This window comes from Echinops telfairi, unplaced genomic scaffold (genome assembly GCF_000313985.2).
Source record: "Echinops telfairi isolate 266 unplaced genomic scaffold, ASM31398v2 ScPeMD7_70;HRSCAF=299, whole genome shotgun sequence".
In the NCBI taxonomy this organism is placed as follows: Eukaryota; Metazoa; Chordata; class Mammalia; order Afrosoricida; family Tenrecidae; genus Echinops; species Echinops telfairi.
Window position 1 is genome coordinate 62,510,615 of NW_022103968.1, and position 9,961 is coordinate 62,520,575.

At 55.1% G+C, this 9,961-nt stretch overlaps 1 protein-coding gene across 1 annotated transcript in view; it reads left to right on the plus strand.

Moving 5' to 3' along the window:
• The window catches only part of ADAMTS14 (ADAM metallopeptidase with thrombospondin type 1 motif 14), a 134,754-nt gene that overhangs the window by 82,548 nt on the left and 42,245 nt on the right, over window positions 1-9,961 (plus strand). The window contains exon 5 of the mRNA XM_045291686.1: window positions 3,539-3,729. Coding sequence (XP_045147621.1) covers window positions 3,539-3,729 — 191 coding nt within the window. The remainder of the gene's footprint in view (window positions 1-3,538; window positions 3,730-9,961) is intronic.

A 9,961-nucleotide genomic window follows, 5' to 3' on the forward strand; every position in this document is an offset into this window, starting at 1 on the left:
CCCCCACTCGGTGAGGGTGAGTGGAGCCCCACACCCAGCCAAGCTCTCCAGGCTGCGCTCCGCCCAGACGGCCAGCGGTCGGGGCTTCCTGCTGGTGGCCACAGGGCTCTCTTTGCACGCTGGTGCCACGGACACGCGTGGCCCTAGAGTTGAGTCTGACTCAGCGTGTGGAGGGGAACTGTGCTCCCCAGGGTTGGCATTGGCTGCTGTTTGGGGAGTCTGTGGCCAGGACTTTCTTCTGCAGCATCTCTGGCTGGACTTGAACCCCCAACTCTTCAGTTCGCAGTGAAGCACTTGCGTCACCCAAGGACTCCTTTCGTGCCACGAACTCAAGGGAAAACAGGAAGAAAACAGCCCGGTCATCCCTTGTCCCCTGTGCTCAGATTGTAGTCCCTGAAGTGCCCATGGCCAGAGATAGAGCTCAGGTTCACCCACCGGTTCATCCGCAAGGTTACTTACCTCAAGGGTGGTGGGTGCTTGCTCCTGAGTGTCATCCAACCCCTGTCATCGAGTCCATGATGACTCCCCGTGACCCTGTAGGACCGAGTGGAACTCCGTGTGGTTTCCAAGGATGTCGGACTTCGTGATAGCAGACTGCCCCGTCTTTCTTCTTCGGAAAAGCTGCTGGGTGCGAATTGCTGATCTTTCAGCGAGCAGCCCTAACGCTTAACCCACGGTGCCACCAGGGCTCTGTGTCCCCGTGTTTACCCAACTCTAGGAACGCTGTGTTTCTTGGGCACCATTCCCTCTACTCAGATCCTGTGCTCTCTGCTCTCCAGCTGGGTGTTTCTGCTCACGGTTCAGCCTCGGATTAGATGTCACCTCTTCTAGAAGTTCCCCCCAGCTCCCTGGCCCTGGTTTCGGTCTCTGGCGTGGAAGCTTTCCCTAGTCAGCTTGGCTGTAGCCCTCCAGACTTTTGAAATTGCTTTTGATCTGTGGTCTCCATGATCCCACTTTCATTACCCGCTCAGCCACTGTCTCTCCGCCTAAGAAAGTGGGACCCCTTCTGCAGCCACGCCTTTGGTACGTGCTGGAGATGTAGCCTCCCCCCTACCACGGCCTGGTCTGCTCTCGAGTGTTCCTCCTGGCTAAGAGAGTGTTCTGAGAGATTACTGATCCCGGCATTAAACCTCAGGTGGGCTGGTGGGGAAGTCATGCATACGAAGACTCTGAAGACCCTTCCTCCTATCCTGCTTGCTTAACCTTCGGAGTGATTTCCCTCCCAACAGAGGCCTCATACACCCTCACCTCACTGCCCACCCAGTCCTGCTCCAGTCCTCGTTCAGACTATAGTGTCAATGACTGACCATGGCTTAAGGGGTTACCTTTCTCTAGCATGTGTGCATTTCAAGAGGGAGGGGCCGCGGCAGATGGGGAGTGGTTCTGAGCAATGGGCTTTGGATTCGGACACCAGACAAGGGGTGTTGCACCGCACCTTGCTCATCTGTATAATGGGGCTGCTCACCAGACTGCCCTGTAAGGGTTCGATGAGGTGGTCTACCACTTGCTCCTGTCACTCAAGTTTTATTGGGACAGAGATGGCCATTCGTGGAACTACAGCGTGTGGTGGTTGTTCTAAGGAGACATGGCTGTGCAGTGGTTCAGCACAGGGCTGCTGGCTGAAAGGTCAGGGTTTTCTGGGGGAGGAAGAGGTAGCAGTCAGTGTCCATTAAGATTACAGCCACGATTCTGCTCTGCGGATTTGGCTTATGCTTTGGTTTTCTGGCTGTTTGGTGCTTCAGCAACAAGGCTGAGAGTTGCAAAAGACACTGGATTTTCCCAAAATATTCCCCCAAATCCCCAAATAGTTGCTAGCTGGTCTTTTTTCAGGAAAATGTTGGCAACGCTTGGATTCCATAGTTCAAATTAATAAACCCCAAACCCACTGCGATCAGGTTGGTTCTGACTCACGCTCTACAGGGGTTCTGAGACTGTGTGTTTCCACAGAAGCGGATGGCCTCCACTCTCCCCCACAGGGGGGCGAGCAGGTTTGAATCACCAGCCTTGCCAGTGAATGGCTCTCTGGGGGCACTTTAGGGTAAGGGTTGTACTGCTCACCTGCATGTCAGTGGTTCAAACCGACCCACATGTACACCAGCCTTCTCATTCACACCAAACTCACTGCCATCAAGTCCAGGCCGGCTCATAGTGACCCCTAGAGGACAGAGTCGAACTGCCCCTGGGAGTTTCCGAGACGTAACTTTTTATGGGAGTAGGAAGCCTCATCTTTCTCCTGACGAGTGGCTGATAGTTTTGAACTGCTGATCCTTTGGGTGAGTGGCCCAATGCATATCCACTATGCCACCAGGGCTCCTTTAAACTAACCTGGTAACTACCCCTAATACAGGGCCATGACAAGTCCTAATCAACTTGATGGCAGTGGGCTCGGTTTCAGTTTAGTTCAATAAATAAAGGAGCCCTGATGGCCCTGCGGGTTAGGTGCTGGGCTGATAACTTCAAGGTTAGTGGTTCAAACCCACTAACCATTCCTGAGGAAAAAGTTGAGGCTGCCTGCCAGCATAAAGATTTACAGCCTCTATTGGAAAGATGATTACGGTAGATTAAAATGATCAATGGTTAAAATCTTGTCATTTGCTTTCCCTTTGTTATACTTTGAGTTTGATCTGGTTTTTAGTATTTTCCACTTTTCCCCCTCCAAATTGGGGCTTATCTCTGTTGTATTTTGTTATTGTTGGTAGTGTTCTTGACTCTGATTAGCATTTTTCTAAATTTTTCGGTATATGAAACCCAGGTTGGGTGAGCTTACAGAGACAATAACTAGACTAAGGGTTCCTGGGGAGTCCAGGAGGGGAGGTTAGGGTGGGGGGATCTGGGGAGCTGATATCAAGGAGTACAAGAAGGAAGACATTTTGCTGGAAAATATTTGTTGTAGTGATTGTACAACACTGCTTAATATGAATGAACTATTGAATGGTATGAAGTCTGGATTATGTCCTAATAACATGGTTGGGGGAGGGGAAAGGTGATTAATAAAAGAAATCTCAACTTCAGTGAAAAAAAAGTTAACACTATATTAAAAAAAAGTTGCAGCGTCAGAAACCCCGTGTAGGGTCGCTGAGTTAGAAGCAGGTGGATATTTGTGCTTTGGTGAAGTAAATGTGCTGGTGAGATTGGAGGCCCCTGGCTGTGCTTCGGAAGGACTGGACAGTGTGGACACACTCCAGGAGCCCCTAAGACGGTCCTACCCAGGCCATCACAGACCACGATTTTCCTTCCTTTACCAGCATGTGGTCACCCACCGCCACCTCTGAGTGTTAGAGCAACCTGTGAGATCACCCCTTTGTCACGAGAGAGGAGACCGAGGCTTGGGGAAGGGAAGGGGCTTGTCTGAGGACCCAGTGGGAGATAGGAGCCAATGGGCCTGGAACACAGGCTTCCCAGTCCCCAGGCCACAGCTCATTCCCCGACTCACAGGCTCAGGCTTCCCCCCCAGCAGAAAAGGGTGAGGTCCTGCCCTCCCTTCAGTGTATGGGGGTCCTCCCATGGGTCTAACGCTGTCTTTCCCTCTGGCTTCCAGCCTTTGGCCCCGGCGACCTTCCCAACCTGCTGGGCCTGGTGGGGGACCCGCTGGGCACCGCGGAGCGGAAGCGGCGCCACGCCAAGCCAGGCAGCTACAGCATGGAGGTGCTGCTGGTGGTGGACGACTCGGTGGTGCGCTTCCACGGCAAGGAGCATGTGCAGAACTACATCCTCACCCTCATGAACATCGTGAGTGCCCCGCGACTCCCAGGGGTAGAGCGGACTGCTCCCCAGCCTGCTGCTGCTGGGAGGGGTCTGGGGGAGGCATGCCCTTGGCAACCAGTTCCCCACTGAAGTGGGCCTGCGCCGGTCTGATGTCAGCACCCAGGTCTGCCTGGGGCTCTCGGCTGGACACCCCTGTAATAAGGTGGCCCCCAGGCCATCTACAGCAGCTCCTGGCAAGGTGGAGCCTGCGGACATATTCAGGACCCAGTTAGACAGTGCTCGGGGCCTTGCTTCTGGTAGAGTTGACCGGACATTCCTAGCCTTACCACCTGAAGAAAATGTCTGCTATAAGGAGGGGGAGACTCACCCAGGGGCTGAGGATAGGGGTGGGGATCCTGGGGCCTTTCAGGGACCCCACACTGGTATCTGCCCATGAGTTTGTTGGAAAGGTTAAATGAACTTTGAAGGGTCAAATGTTTAGCACATGGAACATTCAAGCAATGCTTTCTATGATCATTATCATCTGGTTTGCATGTCATGTGTAAGTTGACATTTATCTCTTTACCTAAATGTGAGTCCCTTGAGGGCAGAGGGTAGGAGTTTGAGTCCCAGCACAAAGCAGCCATTGAGCACAGTGTTTCTCTGAAGACTCTCACAGGCTTGTCCGGAGTCATGGCACCTGGTAGGTGATCCGTGAGGGTGGGAGTAAAGTGTGGCTGGGACACGAGCAGTGATCAGCATGGGGTTTCAGCTGGCGATATTTGAATCGATCAGGGGCGGGTGGTGCCACCCAAACAGGCTCCAATGCCAGGCGCCCCAGAGAAGGGTGGGCGTCAGAAAGCCTGTTCCTCGCCGACTCCTGACTTGGAAGCGGCTATTCTTCTTCCCCTTGTACCTGGCATGCGGTTAGGGACCCAGCGGGCAACGGCTACAGCTTGGAGCTGTTTGAGAGAGGTCAGGGGAGGGGGAGAAGGGATATGGGCATGAACACATCCAGCACACTTGACACTCCCCCCCCACACCCCCAGCCCCCACCCCAGATTCTCTGCAAGTTCTGGGCTTGGCCTGAGACGACACAGCTGAGCACGACTGGCCTGAGTGAGTGGCCCAGCGAGGTCTTGGTTGGGCCCTGGGGCAGCAGGCGTAGGGAGGGGGAGGGAAGACCCCTGGGAGGCCTCGGGTGCCAGGAGCCTGGGTCGTGGGGGTTCTGAAGCTGGGGAAAGAGAACCCAGGGGTGTGAGCAGGCCGTAGATGAAGCCCCCGAGTCCTTCAGTTCTTTGAGAGATACTTCTCAGGAAAAGGTTAAGTTCATGAAGCTCCTTCAGAAATACAAGCAACTATGTGATGAAGAATTTACTCCACTCATAGATCAGAGAACAAACCCCCCCGCAGAGGCTGTAACCAGCTGGAAAGAGAACCCCCAGGGCAGCACCATTGACGAAAGGACGTCAGAAGTTTGTGGGGGAAATTCTCTTATCTTTTCATGCAATCTTCCCGTGAACTTATTGAAGCCTTCTCATGTTACTGGTGCCAGTTACCATCAAGTTGACCCAACTCAGGGCAGCTCCATTTGTGAAGTGAGCTCCACAGGGTCTCTCTCCTTCAACTCTTTGTGGTGACTTGAGTAAAGGTTTCCAAAGCAAACCAGTTTTCCAGTCGACAATTCATACACATTTTGTTCCATTTCATTGATTGCAATGCTTGCCATGTCATCTCCCTCATCCTACTTTTACCGTGTTTCCCGTTCCATTCCACCTTTCCCACCCCCCCATCCCATCCTGCCTTCTGAGCTCTGTCCTTGGGTGGATGCGCTTCTCTGGTCTCACCTGGTTGATTGGTATCAAGAGTGCCGTACCTCCCTGGCATTGTGGAATTGTTCAGTTTATAGACCTCTCTATTGTTTGGCTGAAAATTGAGCCATAGGGGTGAGTTCAATGCCAGGCTTGAAGGTGGCACAGGGCACAGTCCTGGGGGTTCCACCAGTCTCTCTCCAACCCATGCACCGGCTCTTTTTCATGATGGTGAGTTTGGGTCCATGTTCTCCTCCCGCTCTATCCAGGACCGCCACTGGGATCCCTTTCAGAGCAGCGGGTAAGTGGGCACCAATGAGCCCTTCTGGTCTCGGGGTCGTGGAGGCTGGGGTATGACGGGCCCATTCATCCTTTGGACTGCTTTTGTTTCTCGTTGCTTTTCCTCGCTCTGGACGGGGAGAGACTCATGATCGCACTCCACCCACTGCGTCTTCAATGGCTGACTTTGCAAACAGATGCCAGGCCTTTCTTCTGACATGCCTCCAGGTGGACACAACCTCCGAGTTTTAGTTAGCAGCCACGCCACCCAGGAACTCCTGGAAACATCAAGCTCATGAATATGAAAACAAACGGGAAAATGGAGGCAAAAAACATGCCTCCTACCCCTTATTGGGTAGGAGGGAAGATAATTCAGCCCTCACTGGAGGAAAGAGTATTTGTATGTCTATAGAGGCCTGCACTTCAGTCAGTTGGCAAGGATTCCATTTTTCAAGCAGCCAAGACCTCTTGAGAGTGTTGAAGAGCGAGGATGTCACTTTGAGGACTCAGGGGCACCTGCCCCAAGCCATGATGATATTTTCAGTCACCTCAATGCTTGTGAAAGTTGGGCACTTTGACAGTAAGGAAGACGGATAATCCATCCATTGGAATTACGGTGCTGGCAAAGGCTATGGCGAGTACCACGGACTGCCCAAAGGGCAGACAGATTTAACTTGGAAGAAGTGCAGCCAGAAGGCTCCTGGGAGGCAAGGATGGCAAGACTTCATCCCGTGTGCTTTGGAAGTGGAGTCGGGAGAGACCAGTCCCTGGCGGTGGACGTCTGCTCGGGGAAGTTGTGGGGCAGCGAACAAGAGGAAGGCCGTCGACAAGAGGGACGACCCCGTGGCTTCCTCCATGGCCTCCAGCTGGACGGTGAGGCTGGCACAGGCCGAGCGGATGTCGTTCTGCTGGACGGAGAGGGCGAGGGTCGCTACGAGGCAGGGCCACTTGACAGCACCTGGCAACAACGAGGGCATTCCTTGTAAAGTGCAGCGCCTCGCGGCTGTAAAGTTCTACCAGAATTGGAATCTGGTAGGGGGAATGGGACTGCGGACAAAGCATTGTTTCCACTCAAGTACAGACTCCCCCACTCCCATCCCCTTTATCAAATGTCAAGATCCGGACCGGGTATAAGAGAGCCATGGTGGGTGCCAGGTGGCAGGGGGCTGATGGTTTTTCTCATTTAAAAATGGAGCCCTCAGCTCCTGGATCAGGGCGGCGGGCCCACCTTGGAGACTACCTCTGAAAGAGAGTTTCCAACAGCTGCGAGGTGAGACTGTCCCCCAACCGGGGCTGCCCTTGCTACCTGCTCTGACTCCCTGGCTTCTGGGTGGGGCGTTGGGGTGTGAGGAGAACACTGGAGTGCAGAGTGGCTGAGGGCGGGTCGTCGAAGGCAAACAACCATGCGCTCTTTCTGGGCGATGTCCTGCCTTCTTTGTCTCATCTTTTAGAGAAGCCCTCTAGTCTTGGGTCCCTCCACGAAGACATCTACTGCTCCCCGCCTCCTTTAGCTTCTTTTAGTTGGGTGCACATGCAGTAGGTCAGTGGCTCTGGGGGAGTGGAACAGGTTTTGGGAGACCCAGGTCTTTGCTGTTACCCATTCACTTGTGAAGAGCCAGGTCCTGAGCTGTCTCAGTGGGCCCCAGGCCCCAGGCAGGGTGAGGTACTAGTCAGGGCCCTTGAGGTGGTAAGTGACAGACATCCGTGGACAATTCACAGCACCTTCAGCCGGAGGGGATTTGTTGGAGGGAGCTGCTCGCGGTACCACAGACTCAGCGAGACGTGAGCGGCAGGGCGGATCCTGGGGCCACTGGCACAGGGGGACTTTCTCCATCTCGGCATGGCCACTAGAAGCTCTACAATCCCGCAGGAGGCAGGCTTTCTCTGGACGGCAGCAGGGGAGACAACCGCCAAACACAGATTCCTACGCTTCCTGCTCTTAAGACTAAAGACAGAAGGGCTGTTTCCTGTCCTGACACCTTAGGCTTGGCCTGCGTAGCGGAGGAGGTTGCCCTCCGCACACTAGCTGCTGTGGCTGGAATGTTGTCTTGGGTCGTAGCTGGCGTGTGTTTGGGGTGAGGTGGACCAGGAGCTGTTCCGGGAAAGCAGGCAGTGAAGCTCGAAGCCAAGAACAGCTTCCATTGGCAGGACGCAGAGAAACGCAGGCACTCCCGCCACTGCCCGGGTGTGCGCACAGACGCGTGGAATGACGTCATATAACAACCCTCATCAGCCAGACCCTTTAAAACTGTGAGCCCATTTACTCGGCCTCACAGTAACCCTCTAGAGAGGGGGACCACGCCTGGTTCTTACTCAGGAACCGAGGCGCAGAGAGCTGGCTGTGAACTGGTCCCCCAGCTGCTGAGCTGGACTGGCTCTGTCGCACTGCAGAGCCCCCCGCCTTCTGCAGCCTCCCCACAAGCCTCCTTCTCTAGTCTGCGGCCAGAGCTGTCATCCCCAGTGGGTGGCCCAGGCCAGTAGGGGACTCAGGAGTGGCAGTACGCGTGTGCCTGGTGCTAGTCCCGGAGCTTCCTGCAAGGAGTGGGTACCCAGATGGGGATTCTGGGGTGCTGTGTGCCCTTGGCAAGGCCCTCATTAGACCCACTGGGAGGCTGGCTAGGTTCAAAGCTGAAGGTGGAGGTAGGGGCTCCTGGGACAATGGCAACAGATGAGACCTGCCTCTGAGATGCGACACCGAAGGCACAGAAGGGCGATTGGGAGAGTGACAGGAACTTGTTCCTCGAGTAGAATTCCACCTTCCTTCTCTTAACAACCTCCCAGGACTTGGGGGAAGAGGGGCGGAGCGGTCTTCTCTGAGGTTCCCGAAGGTGCTGTGCGGCATGTTCTCCTCATCACTGATTTCCCAGGTGGATGTGACAACAGAAAGGGCCTTGGGATGGGCAAAGGGTGCAGCCGAACCCTGGTTACTCTGGAGAGCCGCCTCCTTGAGGCTGTCGACCAGAGGACAAGCTCCCGGCCCAGAGGTTGACTGGGGCCTACCGAGTTGGTGCTGGGACAACAGACTGAGGCTGGGGGACAGGAAGTAGAAGGTGGGGCGCGGGCTTCTTAGGAGCAGGAGGACAGCCAGTGTTGGACTCCAGCCTGGGGAAGGGAGCTGGGGGAGTGGGGGGAGGCGGACAGCCTCTTATCCAGTCTCGGTGTGTGTGTGGGGTGAGCAGCACATCCTGTCCATTGTGCAGGAGAACTTCTATTTGGCTGGGGTGCTTGCAGCACGGATGTCCTTCGGGAATTTCACAGAGCCAGCATAAAGAGTTTCACTGGACTCTCCCCCAGGAGCGCCCACCTACCTCAGGCCCCATCTGTTCCTGGTTTCCTGGGCTGTGCGGTGTTGCTGTGATCAGCAAGAAAATCCGGGTGCCGGGAGGTGCTGTCCCATTGTCCCGAGCCAGAGCGGGGCAGAGGTCCTTAGAGAGACAGAACCTTGTTTGATGAGGCCTTCGCCCCTGTAGTTCTCAGGAGCAGCTGGGAGAATGCTCCTGTCTAGTCTGTCTTTTCATTAGCCTGTGGTGTGTCATAAATATGCATGCAGCACCAGGTGACTGATAGGACTGCCTTTCTGTCCCCCCAGTCCCATACCATGGGGGGGAGGGGGGGCTGGATGAACTTCTCTTTCTCGTGCCTCCTGGTGCCTGGTCCCTTTGCTTATGGCTTCTTCAAGTGGCAGGAGTAGGGGGAGGTTTGAAACAGAAGGAGCAGTAGTTTCCAGCTTTTGGCAAGGGCTTGTTACAAAGTGTGGGCCTGGCTGCAAGCTGAGGGAACCCCTGAGGGCGGTGTGGAGGGAGCTCAGGGGAGGCGGCAACCCCTCTAAGGGGTGGGGAGGAAGGCTTTCTTGGGGAGGTAAGCGTTGAGGCCAGCCTCAGGGGAGAAGGTGGTTTGGTGCAGTGGCGGGTTGGGGGAGGCAGGAGTGAGGAGGCTGCCCTGCCTGTGGGAGGCTGGCGTAGAGACCTGCAGGGCACACTGGCAGTGCGGCAGTGGGGAGGGGCCCGAGAGGCAGTAGCACAGGCTCTTGCACATAGAAGGGACACAGGGGGCAGTTTCTGATGGCAGTGTCCAGCGTCTATTTGAGGGGAGACAATGGAGGCCAGAGACCAGCGGGAAGATGAGGCATGAGGTCTCTCAGCGCTCTCTCGAGCCATTGCAATAGTGTTGCCATAACTACTGTGTGT